The 16,399-nt window shown below is 45.7% G+C and overlaps 1 protein-coding gene across 1 annotated transcript in view; it reads right to left on the reverse strand.

The window, feature by feature from the left end:
• The window catches only part of PGBD5 (piggyBac transposable element derived 5), a 96,616-nt gene extending 88,154 nt beyond the window's left edge, over positions 1–8,462 (reverse strand). The window contains exon 1 of the mRNA XM_055587911.1: positions 8,129–8,462. Within this exon, the coding sequence (XP_055443886.1) occupies positions 8,129–8,462 (334 nt within the window). The remainder of the gene's footprint in view (positions 1–8,128) is intronic.
• Positions 8,463–16,399: the final 7,937 nt, after the last annotated feature.

Here is a 16,399-nt window from a genome sequence, read left to right on the forward strand (position 1 = left end):
GATACTATCTGACACATAGGAAGTGATACACAAGCGTTTGTTAAAAAATTAATGGAGCACGAGCAGCTGGCTCCCCCACAAATTCCTAACAGAGTCCTGGCTTAAAGGTTAATTAGGAAGTGGACAGGGTGTAGAAGCCCAAGGGTTGGAGAGTTCCCCAGTCTTCCATCCTGGATGGAAATCCCTGTAAAACACACTCCAGACTTGCTTTGGTGCCTTTCTGGGAAGAAACCCACTCCCTGTGAGTCAACCTATTCACACTTCCACAATTTGGATGTTAAAAAACACACAGGTCCTTGTAAACATTTATTCACTGATACCAATTTCCATGCCATTTAAAAAAATCTACTTCTGCATCCATCTATTCTTTTGTTCATCCAACAAAACTTGAGGAACTACCGTGACCAAAACATCCAACATCTCAGACCTGGGAGAAAAATTAGCTTAAATGGATACTAAAAGGCACCTTAGGGAAGAAGGTAATTTTAGATTTTTGGAGGCAGTGACATTTGAACCAAGACCAGACCAGCAAGCAAGGGTTGCTATTCAAGTATTGAGGGGAAGAACATTCTAGGTGAGAGTCAGGCAGGCACAAAGGCTCTAAGATGAGCAGATTGAGTGGCTGGAGAGTGTTGCAGGACAAAGGTCCAAAGGCATGTGGAAAAGGAAGGTGGCTAGGAGGCCCTACGCAGGACTCGGGAATTAACTTTGACTTGAAGTTGAAGCCACTGAAAAGTTTTAAGCAGAGAAGAGAGTGGATAAGCTCAGGTTTGTAAAGATCACTCTTCTTCCAAAGACAATGGAAAGAGAGATAGAGAGAGGCAGGGGGCAGGGCATCAACAAGACTGGAATCTGGGAACCCCAGCTGACAGAGGATCCAACGTCCAGACCGATGAGGGATGTCTCAGTTCTAAGCTGGAAGCAATGGCAAAGATTTGAGAAGTAAAAGGATTTTTTTTTCTAATTGTTTTAATAAATTAATTAAATATACACTAATATTTACTACTACTACTACTACTAAGTCGCTTCACTCGTGTCCGACTCTGTGCAACACCATGTACTGCAGCCTACCAGGCTTCTCCGTCCATGGGATTCTCCAGGCAAGAACACTGGAGTGGGTTGCCATTTCCTTGTCCAATGCATGAAAGTGGAAAGTGAAAGTGAAGTCGCTCAGTCGTGTCCGATTCTTAGCAACCCCATGGACTGCAGCCTACCAGGCTCCTCCATCCATGGGATTTTCCGGGCATTAGTACTAGAGTGGGGTGCCATTGCCTTCTAGGCATTTAATAAATTGAAAAAAGTATGGCCAGATACTCATAGTTCTGTAATAATTCTTCTTGGAATTCACAAACAAGCAGAAGAAAGTTCTGTATACCATGTGCCAATCTAGGCAGCATGTCCCTTTACATGACGTGAAATTTTAGGTTTTCTACTGTTCTTGTAGCATGGCATCTTCCCCCTCACTGGAAGCTAATACTATACTTCCCTTACCAATAAAGGTTTTACCACCTTAACTTTGGTTGTCATATTCCCTCTTCCTTTCTTAAAAAGACCCCAGTGCTTCTCCACGGATTCCGCCCTCTCTGAGCACTTATTTCTTGCCAAACCTGCTAAATTCCACTCCCTACAGGACCCAGCATCATACTGAATCTTACTAATACTAATCATACTAATCATACTAATACTGAATCTTAGTATTCAGATTCTAGCTACAGCTACTTGCAGCGGTAACAATTACAAACATCAAGTTTCAAGACATTGTCACCAAGGCTGCTCAGCTGAAGGGAGAATGGGGCTGCCCTCAGGCAAAGATGGCTCACCTTCTACCCACCCCACCCAGCCTGTGCCCAAGTTGTTCCCTTGTTCAAGATGCCTTTTTCCTTCCTTTTTACCTGATTCATTTTTATTCTTTAGGATGCAGCTCAGGGGTCACCTCTGCCAGAGGCACCTCCTCTTCCCCAGCCCAGCTGGATTAGGTGAGGCACCTCTAGAATCCCATCTAAATCCGTGTTTACCTTGATCACAGACTCTTATCTCATTTTCTTCACTTTGTCTCTCTTACTGGACCCCAGGAGACATGCCTTACTTGCTGTTTTATCCCAGCAGGGTTCAATATGCCTACTGGATTAATACATGGCACATTTCATACACTGCCGGTGGGTGTGTAAACTAGAAAACCATCTGGCAGTATCTACTACCGCAGTGGTTCTCAACTGCAGACGACTGCGTTCCACATGGACACATGACAGTGCATGGCGATATGTTTATCTGTCGTGACTCAAGGAAGGTGCGCAGCGGCCAGGAGTACTGCTGAGCATACCTCAATGCACAAGACAGCCTCTGCGACAAAGGGACCCCCAGCCCAGTGTCCACAGTGCTGAGGCCGAAACATGCGTCCACTCTATGACTCAGCAATCCTGCTCCTAGGTATGTACACCCCAGGGAAACCGTGTATGTGTCCATCACAAACAAGCACAAAGCCTGGTGGCAGCTGTCTTTATAAAAGTCCCAAACTGAAAACAGTCCAAAAGTCCACTGATAATGGATAACAAACTGTAGTATTTATACAATGGAATGCTACACAGCAAAATAAAAATAGATTGTTATATACATCTCAGATATAATGATGAACTAAGAACCCAGACCAAAATAACAGGCAAAACTAATTGATGGTGACAGAAATCAGAACATGGCTACCCCTGGGGCAGAGAGGTACTGCCTGGAAAGGCACGGAGGGATTCTCTTTCCCTGGGCCTGGGGGGCTGTACGGTCCTGCTGTGCATGACTCGTGCTGTGTGTATCACACCTCAGTGAGCTTTATCATAGGGAACACTCACTCAGGACCACACTGCCAGCAGGAATTACACACTGATTTGCTGCCTTAGAAGCCAGACTTTCTAACAGACTTCCTGGTACACTGCTGACCAGAGTCTAAATAGGTGCATTTCCAGAAGTCTATTTCACAAATATTAAAAAAAAGTTAAAATGTACAAAAATCCTCATTCAATTTGGTTTTGATCATTTTATGCCAAGGAATATATTAAAAATGTGCACACAAACTTAAACTTCAAGAATATTTATCACAGCATAAAAAACACAAATAAATATTTGTAAACACAAGGGAGAGGGGGCGATGAGCGCAATACCCACCCAAAGGGAACAGATTCTTTAAAAAAGACATTTTATAATTTAAATGGAAAATGTTTACAATATATTACTTAGAATTAAAAAGCAGGTCACCCAATCACATGTAACTTAAGATACATGAAGGATACATTCAAAGTGATAACTGTGATTATCTCTGAGTAATAGGAGATTATGGGATTTTTAAGTTTTATCATTTTTTTTCGTTTCTTCCTAAAATGAACATATATTACATATAATAAGAAAAAAAATACACAATCACAGGTATTTAAAAATAAGGGTGAGTTTTAGACTTTAAGACTTAGTAGACCACACTGCACTCCCAGGGGCTGGTGTGTCCAAAGCCCTGCTCCCTGCAGAGGAGCTCTGACCTCCCTTGACAATGGCTCAGGGGCGCAGGGGTTAAATTAGAAGTGAGATAAAATCCTAGCTCTTCTGTTTCATTCCTCAATGGTGGGACTGGTTACACAAATCCATACCTGCATTAAGCCTCCTAGAACTATATATGCTTCCAAAAAAGTAAATAGTACATTCATGCATAAACATGAAAATAAATATAAATATTTTTTACTGGAAAAAAGACTAGATTAAAAACAAAACAACTCACTACCTTTCCTGAATTATCAAGTCTGAGTACTTAAATGGTGCTGATCACTTAGCCAAGGTAATCTCATTACCCCCAAGACTCTGGCAGAAAAGACCAACCTCTTTCTCTGTAAAGTACAGAAGAGAACTTCTCCCACACAGAGTTCCTGTGAAGATTCAGTGCAATAATGCATGATAAAGCGAGTTACGGATGCACACTGCGTGTTATTCTCATTGTGAGCTCAAGTTTCCCCATCACAGGAAAAGACTCCTGGAAAAAGAGCAAAACATCTCTCCCACAAAGCTCCCTTCTCTGAATTCTGTGACTGGGAACACACTTCACTTTCAGGTAGGACTGCATGTGATTTATCCCACAGCTTACCATGATCTGAGCTCCTCCTGGAGCTACAGAGCTAAAGGTGGGAGCAGCTGCTTACCTGACACCGGAGAGAGGGGTCCAGGATCTTAGCTCACAAATTCCATTACAGTAGAAGGTATTGGTTTAATTCTGGTTTTAAGAAAAAGATGCTTCTCTTCCTTGTTACTCAAAAAGATTCTGAACCAAATAAACCAACAACACACTCAAGAGCTAAGACATTTCAGTGTTGATTTTCAAGGCAATATGTTCCTCCCTAGCTTCTCAAGGTCATACCTCCCCACTGAATGTTGACTGATGGTGGCTGACATGGTACATGGGAAGAAAACTCCTGTGAAGTCCAACCTCTTATGGAAAAAGCAAGCTCAGACCCCAGCCTGCCACAACAAAGGACCCACAAAGCTGAACAGAAGGGTCCTGAGTGTCTTTGGATCTGCCCGTTCCTCTGCCTCATCAGAGAGAATGAATCACCAGACTGCTCAGAAAGGGCAGGAGCCCCAAAGCAGCTGAATTTCACGCTGCTTCCAAAGAGTGAGTCTGCATGCTATGTTGGTTGTTTCCACAGTAGGTAGATGAGGCTGAGAGCTTGACAGGGACTGTCTTGCGGCAGCGGGTGGCGGGCGGGGATGGGGGGTGGGGGGGTGGGTGGGCCGTGCCCTGCAAGGATAGAGTTCTGGGCCCTGAGCCCCCAGTAACCACTTTCTGCTCCCAGGCTGACCTTCCATCCACACAGGGGTTAAAAGCCTGTCAGCCAGCCAGTGCAGCAAATGGAGGGAGTCCTTGTATTTGAATCATCCCAGGGGGATCCAGGAAGAGGGGAAAGAAGAGTAGGGGGTGTGAGGGAGAGGACCTCCCCCCCATAAGTGTCAGCTGCACTTCTAGGGAGCCTGATCCAGGAAGCTAAATACACTGGCTAAAAAGCAGAAGGAGGAGGCTGAGGAAACCAGAACAGCTTGAAGGGCAGTTAGGAGTCTCAACCTTAACAACACAATGCTCCCACCACCTCCTCACTCTGCAACCTCAGTCTCCCTACTGTGTGCTCTCCTTCCATGGGGTCAAAGGCAGCTCTGAATGCAGATGAAAAGCACAATGGTGCCCATTGTCTCTCTCCTACACAGGGACTCTCTTAAAGGGGTTCTAGGTTATCAAGAGGGTCCCCAGACATGGGTCGTAATTTCCTTCTGATAGAAGAAACCACACTCAGCACAAGCGATATACATTTACAATTAAGACAATCACATGCATATATGCTATTTCCATACATGTATTGTTTTGTTTGTTTGTTTTTATAGCAGGAGGCAAGCAGGAAACCTGTTCCATGAGTCTAGAATCCTCTGCTTTCCTCATCTGAGTCTAGCAACAACAGCAATTTCTATTAGGGGTTTTCTCTGATGAGCGCTGATTACAAATCAAAATGTCACCTTCTTGCTTGGTCCTCTTCCCACCAGATCAGCCCAGTGAGACCCATCAATAAACTGGGAACCAAAGATGCAGGGAAATGCAGCTTGCCTTCCTGGACTTGGGGAACACACTCTGGCTGGAGGGTCTTATTTACTGGACTTGGTAAACTTCACCGGTTGACCCTCTTTGCTCTCAGGGTGACCTGGGTGCAGCTCTCAAGCCTCTTAACACACATCTGTCTCCATACCACTAAGACACAGGGATTTTTTCTGACCAGCAGCATATTTCTGCATCTATTTTCAGCCCCCATAAATCATTTCCATTGTTTTAGGAAACCTGAATTCTTGCATAATAAACTATCAACCTCATCTCTCTACCATCACCCAAATTTCCCTCAGGGAGAAGTGCTGCAAAAAGAAAGAAAATTCTGAATTAGAGCTGCACTCCTACACAAAATAGGAAAACAAAACTAGGTATAAATAGCATCAAATAACCACTGCTGCTGCTAAGTCACTTCAGTCGTGTCTGACTCTGTGTGACCCCATAGACCAGGCTCCCCGGTCCCCGGGATTCTCCAGGCAAGAACACTGGAGTGGGTTGCCATTTCCTTCTCCGATGCATGAAAGTGAAAAGTGAAAGTGAAGTCACTCAGTCGTGTCTGACTCCTAGCGACCCCATGGACTGCAGCCTACCAGGCTCCTCCGTCCATGGGATTTTCCAGGCAAGAATACTGGAGTGGGGTGCCATCACCTTCTCCGCAAATAACCACTAATGTCTGGTTAAAGTGCTTGACTGCGATTCTCAGATTTAGGTGTGAACTCAGTAGACATCTGAAGGAAGCAGAATTTAAACCTAATGCCAACTGCTCTTCATGACCGTTTAACTGCTGCAGTGGTAAATTGCTCTGCTGCAGAATTTGTCCCATTTATAGGTTACTAAGAACCCACTCCAGTATTCTTGCCTGGAAAATCCCATGGACGGAGGAGCTTGGTTGGCTACTGTCCATGGGGTCGCAAAGAGTCAGACACAACTGAACTACTTCACTATCACTATCACTGAAAAACATAATATTGCTTTAAAAATGTTAACCTTCTCAAACCAGCCCTCACAAATCTTATTCATAACCAGGCTTAACTTAACACAACTTCCCTATTTTCCCCAATACAGAACGCTGTAATCCACCCAAGCAGACATACATCTCAGGTGTTCTGAGATCAAAAACCGGATCACAGACATTACAGCATATGGCCTGTCAAATCAGGGCTCTGGGCAGGTACAATTCTTAAGAGCCAACAGGAAATCAGCTGTCTGGGGCTGGAAGAAGGTATGACACTTTGGAAAACATAGGGGTGGAAAAGGATTATACAGAGTAATGTGACTGAAAACTCCCAAACTCTTAATCAAAGCCCAGATAAGAAGATGCTTTTAAACTGACCCACCCCAAACACTGTATAGCTAACTTGGACTCTGGAAGCCCAGCTGTAGCTTAGTAAATTCACACTGCAGCCAGCCTGCTTAAGGTTTGCAGACCACTCCCTGCTGAGAAGCCAGCCAGCCCTACCAGCAGGCTGCAGCGTGATGTCCTGATCCCAGTCCAGGACCAGCCAGGAGTCCCTCAAGCCTGTCCTCCTATGTGCTGTGTTCCCCACTGGTTGAACAATCATCAGGGAAAGCGGCAGGAAAAGTTGCATAACGCCCAGCATCAAGCCCACTGCGGCCACTCCCTGGTCATCAACATTACAAGCTGCACCCAAGTCCATCCATAAAAATAGTGTGCAGAAACAAGGGACTGCCACAGAAGACCAAGAAGGCCGCAGAGCAAGAACAAAAGCATCAGAGGACAAGTGGGAGAGAGGACAGAGGCTGATGAGCTTCTGAAGGGAAAGTGGAGATATTTTAAAACCAACTCCCCAAAAGGAGGCAGCAAAGAGGATCTCAGGCAGCAGAGCTGCCAGCCTTTCTCCGACCTTCTCCAGCTGGTCTATAACCATAGCAATAAGCAGGAAACACGTGAAAGCTCCTTCTGTTGAAGCAAGTGCCTTAACGCTGCTAAACTGATCATTTCACTCTTCCCTGTTTTTCACAAGAGATCCTGAATGGCAAGACACGGAAAGTTTCTCTGATTAACTGGAGAAAACTAAAGTCCAGTGAAGACGCCACTGGTAACCTTTCAGCTTCGCTCCATCGGCTACCTGCCCCACACCTAGCATCTGGGTAAGCTTGCTCTGGAGCCAGCAATACAAAATGACTCCCCCAGTCCCAAGACACGTCAGGTTTCCAGTATTCCTTCAACTAGTAAAGTCTAACTCACCCCTAAGGAGAGACCCTACAGGTGTGATTGGCTTCCGTTGCAGGACGCGGGGACACCTTCTAGCAAGTGAGGGAAGCACCCCCAACCCACGTCCTCGCCAGCCGCAAAGTGCTGCCGCGGCCTCGCCTCTTCCTGTCCACCCACGAAGAGTCGGCGGAGCCCCCGCACGCAGCCTCGCTCGCACTTTAGAGCCCCGCTCCTGCAGCCTCGTGTGTTTCCTAAAACGCACAGCTGCCACCCGCAAGCCGGCGGGCGGAGCATCTGGAATTCTCGCGCCGGGGCAGCCTGGCCTCCCCCGGGCCGCGCCTTACCGCCAGTGTCTTCGAAGCGCGGGGGCGGGCGGTCCCGCAGTGTGGAGCTCCAGCCCGCGCCAGCCTCGTCCTCCTCCGACTCCTGCGCGGCAGGGGCGCCAGGCGCCGGGGAGCCAGGGCCCCGCGCGGGGCCGGGGCGCTCGGGTTCGTCGTCCGAGGAGGCAGCCGAGGAGGAGCGCGAGGCGGCCGACGTGCTGTAGAAGGGATTCCCGCCGCTGTCAGGGCCCGATTCGCCAAACACGTCGTCCGAGATGTGCAGGCTCTCGTAGCGCGCGCGGGCCGCCTCGAGCAACGCCGGCGCCCTCCTCCGCGCGGCCCCGCCGCTCTCGGCCATGGCCCCGGCCGCCGCCCGCGCGCCAGCCCCCCACAGCGCCTCCCAGCCGCACGCGCCGGGCCCGGGGCCCGCGCCGCGGCCCGCCGTCCCCCACCACCGCAGCCCGCAGCACAGTGCCCGCCGCCCCGCGCCCGGCCGGCCCGCCGTCTTGGCCGCCACGGGCCCAGCGCCCGGGAAAACGCCTCGGAGCTCGGGCGCCGCGGACTGCGGGCCGCGGCGGGAGGCAGGGGTTGCGGCCCGGACCTAGCGCCGCCGGTCCAACCGCCGCTGCGTCTCTTAGGCGCCCGCCGCGTACCCGCGCGCCCTCCCAGCGGCACCCCGCGCTCCCCTGCCGACCTTCCCGGGCGCGAGCCGGCAGAGGCGGGCCCCGCCTCCTCGCACTTCTAGCCTGCCTGCCAATCGAGAGCCAGGCCCGGGCGGGGCGGGAGGGGCTGGGCGGGTCTTGCGCCAGGGACGCCCACCCGTCCTCCCTGCCGGGGCTGGGCGCGGCGTTGCGATCTGGCACTGCTAGCGGGCAGAGGCGGTGAGCTGGGAGAGGACGGCTGCGGCTACGGCCGGTCCCCTCGCTTGTAGGGACTCGCCTCCCGGGACAGCCACCACAGGCCTCTCGCTGTCCTCTGAGGGGAAGGGAGGAACCAAAAGGTGAAAGAGAGACGCAGTGTGCTCTTCCGCCGCTCAATCCTGCTGACTGTGCGCGGACCCTCCGCGCTCTTGTTCCCTTCCGCAGTCCGCGCCTTGAGGCGGGCGCCAGGGAGCTGTCCGTCCCATTGGTTCTGAATCAGGCGCTACGGAAACGCTCCAGGTAGGCGAAGAGTCACAGTTCCCTGGCTGCTACCCATAGGTCACGGTGGGCTGCGCCGCTTGCTCCTATAAATACAGGGCTGTCTGGCTTCAGGGAACCTTGTTCCAATTAGGAGCCAGCCTCACCGGTCCATTTCTGAGGTCAGATGCTCACTCAGTCTCCCTTTAACACCCCTGTAATTTGAGAGTGGCAGCATCTGGAGTTAGGTAGACAGTCATTCGTCATCGTTCTTCACATTTGACATCTTTTAAATAAAAATAACCAACATATTGATTATTCTAACAACACTATTTAAGTGTCTGCTTCACTCACACATTTGAAACACAATCATCTGTTAAAATATAGCACAATCACCTGAACTTAAGTGCTTTGATAAGTAGAACAGAAAGATTCCAACTGCCCCTTTTCCTTGGGCTGTCATCCTGTTGATGGTTGTACATATGATCATTCTGTCTTGTCTTCTTGCTCCCCTCTCCCTCCCACAAATAGTGCAATAAGTCACATTGATGGTAATTGGGCCATAAAGTCACTATTGCTCTGAAATAAAATAAACCCATGGCAATGTGAGGGCTTACAAATCCAACTGGGTATTAACTAAATAATTATACAAAATGGAAAGGCATGTTGCTATTTATAAGCATGCATAAAGAATGAAAATGTGGGGACCATTCTGCCACCAACAGGCAGTCAATTCCATTCTTGACCTCTCATCCCAGTCCCCAAGACTCCTCTTCCCAAACCAGAGCCACTGTATAGGCAGAAATTCATGATAATCACCAAAAGACAATATATTAAAAAGGAAGGGATTCACATCACATTGTTTGCTACATGATTGACTGATTCTTTCAACGTCCTTAGAAGAATTATGCCACAGAAAAGAAATAATTTCCAGCATATCTACGTACTGTGCCAACCAGCCAAAACGTTTGAAGAGGGTATGTACAGGTTCTCATGCTTACCACAAAGGGTCATGTGAAACATAGATTGAAGGTGCAGGGAGCAAAATAAGACTCCATACCTCAAGTGCAAATTCTGAAATTAGAAATTTTCTAAGACTCCTGTAAGATTTCATGTTATCTGTTAAAAATAATAGAATGAGATCCAGAGAGTTGGATTCTATAGGGAAGAGTGTCTTCTATTCTTCAGGGCTTCTCTGGTGGCTCAGACGGTTAAGAATCTGCCTGCAATGTGGGAGACCTGGGTTCAATCCCTGGGTTGGGAAGATCCCCTTGAGGAGGGCATGACAACCCACTCCAGTGCTCTTGCCTGGAGAATCCCTATGGACAGCGGAACCTGGTGGGCTACAGTCCATGGGGTCACAAAAAGTCAGACACAACTGAGCGACTAAGCACAGCACAGTTAAAAATAATTGAATGGGATCCAGACAGGCATACTCTATAGGAAAGAGTTTCTTCTCTTCTTCAGGTAGCCAATGAAAAAGTCAGCAGCTAAGGTAACTTGTGTGTTTTTAAAACAATTAATTGCTTTGCTGCCCATAGGAAGCACAAAACTGAGCAATGACAGTTACAAGCATGGACACAGTCTTTTACTGTCCTTAATCTGCATTTGTATGGTGCTAATCCCAAGGAGCCTTTGTGCTTCCTAGGCTCAAAGTGCTTGTAGCTCACACAGCACATGACAATGGAAGAGGATTATATGGTCACAAAAGACTGAGAAATCAAACTGTTGCCCCAAAGCTTGTCAAATAAAAATTAGAGGACTACTCCAGTTTAGAATCACTGTTAAGCATGTTACATTGTTTAACCCAGTTAAGTAAAGACCAAGAAAAATAAAAATATTCCAACTTTTTAAGACAGGTGGCTGCTTCTCATTGTGGAAGGAAGAGAGGAAATGGAGGGAAACAACTGGAAAATAAAAGGCAAAAAAGCTTCCCCATCTACCTGGCAACTTCCTACTTGATGCTACCATGATGATTCCACGTCATTAACTTTTATAATTAATGTATTTGTGAGGATAATTACAAAACCAACATTATACTAAGATCTTTTAATTTGAAGTCATTTGAAAACATCTTCCAAGTAATATAGCTTCATAATATAATTAAGTAATTTTAGGTTAATATTGAGCTTTTGGTTTATAGTCTTCTCAGTGAGCTCCAAATTGCAAAAGCAATTCATTTGTGTAATAGATTCCTTAGGATTTGATTTGTTAAACCAGGGGTTTATACTTTTAGGTACCTGGGGCTAATAGCTGTATTTCTCCTTTCATGGCATAGTACAATTTTGTTGTATGTATCTCTACAAAAGAAAAAAATACTACCATTTAAACTATGATACAATGTTTCCTTTTCTCTAATAATTTAAATTTAAACATATTGGAAAAAAATAGTTGACAACTGTTTAGATTATCAAATCTAAACACAGATAAAGATTTTTTATCATGTATCACTCTAATGAACACATAAAAATATGGTAAAATAATGGATTAGCATTTTCCTAAAACTTCATCTTGCTAGGGACTTCCCTTGTAGCTCAGCTGGTAAAGAATCTGCCTGCAATGCGGGAGACCTTGGTTCAATCCCTGGGTTGGGAAGATCCCCTGGAGAAGGGAAAGGCTACTCAATCCAGTATTCTGGCCTGGAGAATTCCACGGACAGAGGAGCCTGGTGGGCTACAGTCCATGTGGTTACAGAGTCAGACACAACTGACCAACTAACACACATATTCCAGTATTCTTGCCTGGAAAATTCCGTGAACAGAGAAGCCTAGTGGGCTACAGTCTGTGGCGTCTCAAGACTCAGACATGACTGAGAGACTAACCACCACCCCCCCCCACACACACACATTGGGTTGGCCAAAAAGTTTGTACATTCAAATAGAAGGGGAGAAGAGAAACAAATAAACATGTAATATATCACTTGTTGATAAAGATAAAGAGTAGTAGATGGACAGTCATTATGGTGATTGTGATGATTGTGGTGGAATTGATGAGTGTGTGTGTGTGTGTGTGTGGTGGGGTGCGTGTGTGTATGGTCAGAGGACATTGCTCTGATAAGAAGACATTGGACAGATCCTTAAGAGCAAGCCCAGTGCATTCAGGAAGATGATACAAGTGCACACCCCCAAGGTGGGTGCACACTAGCTATACTCAATTAACACTAAGGAGGCTGGTGCAGCTGAGGCAGAGTGTAGGAGATGAAATTGGAGAGGAAATTGGCTGTTAAATCTTGTAAGACTGGATTTTATTTTGAGTGAAGTGGGGAGCCACTGGAGAGCTGAAAGCAAAGAAATAACAAGATCTGACTTGTGTTCTAGATAGATCGCTCTAGCTGCTGAGTGGGAAATAAACAGGAGCAGAGCAAAGATGGAATCCTAAAGACCAGTAGAAAGGGGTGTTTGGACCAGAATGGTAGCGATGGAGGTGATGAGAACTGATCAAGTTGAGAATATATTTTAGAGGTAGAACCCACAGCTTTTACAGAAGAGTCAAAAGTGGACAGTGAAAAAGATAACCCTGTATGCAAGACAGCAAAAGAGATACAGACATATAGAACAGTCTTTTGGACTCTGTGGGAGAGGGAGAGGGTGGGATGGTTTGGGAGAATGGCATTGAAACATGTATAATATCATATATGAAATGAATCGCCAGTCCAACTTCGATGCATGATACTGGTTGCTTGGGGCTGGTGCACTGGGATGACCCAGAGGGATGGTACGGGGAGGGAGGAGGGAGGGGGGTTTGGGATGGGGAACACATGTATATACCTGTGGTGGATTCATGTTGATGTATGGCAAAACCAATACAATATTGTAAAGTAATTAACCTCCAATTAAAATAAATAAATTTATATTTAAAAAAAGAAAAAGATGGGTGAAGAATGATTCCATAGTTTTTTGCTTGAGCTACTGCAAGAGCACCAGGATTAGAGAAAAAAAAAATAAGAAAAAAATAAGAAAAAAAAAAAGAACTTGGTTGTGAACTTGTTGGATTTAACATATCTAAGTGGATCTGGAATGTAGGCAGTTTAAGAGAAGAATCGAGTTCAAGGATCTGGATTGGAGGTAAATGTTGGCATCAGCAGCAGGTAGATGGTAGATGGACGAGATCACCCAAGGATTAGAAAGTCTGAGAGCACACTCGTATTTAGACATGAGGGAAATGAGAAGAAACCATCAAAGGAGACTGAGAATTCAGAAAAATGGAGACACAGCAAAGTTTTAGAGGCTAAACATGTATTCCAAAGAAGAAATAATGACCAAATGCTGCTGAGAGATCTAGTAAGATGAAGGCTGAGAATTAACCACTGGGTTTGACAATGGGGAGGTGGGGAGGGGGAGGGTGAAACTGTGATTGGAGTAGATTTTAGAAAATGGGAAAAGAAATTTGTGTACTGAGTAAAGACCAATTTTGAGGAGGAATTTTACTGCAGAGAAAAGGGAAGTGACAGAGGTGGCTTTTGGGGACTGGAGAAGAGATTTCTAAAAATCAAGAGATGTTTGAATAGTGGTGGGCATGATTCAGCAGAAAGAATACAAGAGAGATGCTGGTGAGAGAGGGAGTGATGACAAACAAGGCCCTAGTTGGCTTGAATGGTGACGGGCTGGAATGAAGAAGCAGAGGTGTTGGCCTTAGTTCAGAATGAAGTGGAGTAAAGGCCCCATGCAGGTAGATTTGGTGGGAATCTGTGGCTGTTTTTTCTTTACTGATTCGATTTTCTCAGTGCAGTCATCAGAAGGGTGATTAGCTGTGTCTGAGGAAGCAGTTGATCCTCAATTGTGACTGTACATGAGAGTCACCTGGAGATTTTTAAAAGCACGTTCATATCCAGGTCCCCTGTTCTACACAATTAGAATCTCTGGAGGTGGGGTATGGGTACTGGGGCATTTTATAGGCGTCCAGGTGATTCAAAGGTGTGGCCAGAGGTAAGGATCCCTGGGTGAGGGGTTTGAGGAAAGATGTGTGAAACAGTTCTCTAGAAGAGTGGGGACTCAGTCAACTAGAGAAATACACTTGGATTTGTGGTAGAGAATTTAACATGAAACCTCCTAGCATGGTTGTATTTTTCTCCAACTGTGTTCAGCTGCCAAGGAGAGACAGGGGGTCAAACAACTATTGGGTTTTACCCAGGTGGGATTTTGCAAGGTGTGTGCAGTGAAGGGTGACAGCACAAGGGAATGATTTTAATGATAGACCTGGAATCTATCGAGTGAGAATTTGGAGAAAGATTAAAGGACATTAAAAAGGAATTAAATGGCTTCTTAATTATAAAAAATTTTTCCTCTTCTAAGTGGTTTAGATAATTAATATTTCCACAAAATAATTCAAGGTAGCTAAACCCCTGCAAAGGATCACAAACAACTCTGATTAGTATTTCAACCTCCCTTTTATTTGAAATAAATTTTTTCATCAAATGAACACATGAGACATTTAGAATAAAGGGAAAAAAAAACACACACACACAAAAACTGGAAGTTAATGAAAGGTTGTTGCTGAACCTTTCATTAGGATTCTTGGCCTCCGGAGGAGAAGAATTCAATCTGGGGCCAGAGACAGGGCTTGATCTCTCAGAGCTTTTGTGTAATCGAGTTTTATTAAAGTATAAAAGGATATCTCGAGAAAGCTTCTGACATAGACATCAGAAGAGAACAGAAAGAGTACCCCCCTGCTAGTGTTAGCATTGGAGTTATATACCTTTTAATTAGTTATTACAATGAATCAAAAGAATGTCTGGAGGTTGTGAAGATCTTACTAGACCCACTCCCATAATTTACATTTTAAGATAATAGGATTAGCCAGAAGGTTTTCAGGAAGAGGAAACTGTCCTCAAGCAGGATACATTGTTGTTGTATAATCCCTAGTACAGAGTTTAAACTGAGTTGTGTAATTGACTAAGATTAAGGAATGCGATGGCACCCCACTCCAGTACTCTTGCCTGGCAAATCCCATGGACGGAGGAGCGGGGTAGGCTGCAGTCCATGGGGTCGCGAAGAGTCAGACACGACTGAGCGACTTCACTTTCACTTTTCACTTTCATGCATTGGAGAAGGAAATGGCAACCCACTCCAGTGTTCTTGCCTGGAGAATCCCAGGGACGGGGGAGCCTGGTGGGCTGCCGTCTATGGGGTAACACAGAGTTGGACACAACTGAAGTGACTTAGCAGCAACGAATGTAGAGAAAAAAAAAATTGTTCTTTTCTCCTTCTTGAGAATTCGAGACCCCTATCTCCACTTCAAGAGCCCCAGACCTCTTTTTCCTCCTTGGGGACCCTGGACTTCTTTTCAATCTGCCTAGGAATTGACTCTCTCATTAACTTTTCATGTTCTTAGAAAATAGTGTCACTTATGAAGTCAGGGTTGAGTCCGAAGCCCATTCCACAGTTTTGTGCTATTGTCTAGTGTCCTTTCCCTTCTCCCTTGGTGACATTTTCCCTCTTAGCACATCCAACACCCCACCCCACCCCCCCAAACACACACACCTGTTCTACCAAAGAAAGAGATCTGATATGAAGACTGTGCCTAAAATTCATTTGCTTTTAGAGGAGAAACTGTAGTGAGAGGTTGGTGTTTAACACAAGATAATAGACCACTTAGTAGTAGAAACTCAGATATGCTGAGAAAGAGGGAACAATGATCCTTGCAAGAGGGTGGACCTTCTCAGTGTTGCTAAATTCACAAACCTATAGCTGGCACTGATGCAACTCAAAGTGTAAATTGGAATTCGGGGGTCAGATTCTGTCTGGATTATTGAAGTGATACTTTTTTGTAGATTTGGATTACTGTGATATTGAATGATTTGACTTGGAAATGAACAGAGATCATTCTGTGATTTTTGAGATTGGATCCAAGTACTGCATTTCGGACCCTTTTGTTGACTATGATGGCTACTCCATTTCTCCTAAGGGATTCTTGCCCACAGTAGTAGATATAATGGTCATCTGAGTTAAATTCACCCACTCCAGTCCGTTTTAGTTTGCTGATTCCTAAAATGTCAACATTCACTCTTGCCATCTCCTGTTTGACCACTTCCAATTTGTCTTGATTCACGGACCTAACATTCCAGGTTCCTATGCCATATTGCTCTTTACAGCATCGAACCTTGCTTCCATCACCAGTCACATCCACAACTGAGTGTTGTTTTTGCTTTTGCTCTGTCTCTTCATTCTTTCTGGAGTTA

The sequence above is a fragment of the Bubalus kerabau genome, chromosome 1, assembly GCF_029407905.1.
Source record: "Bubalus kerabau isolate K-KA32 ecotype Philippines breed swamp buffalo chromosome 1, PCC_UOA_SB_1v2, whole genome shotgun sequence".
Classification (NCBI taxonomy): domain Eukaryota; kingdom Metazoa; phylum Chordata; class Mammalia; order Artiodactyla; family Bovidae; genus Bubalus; species Bubalus kerabau.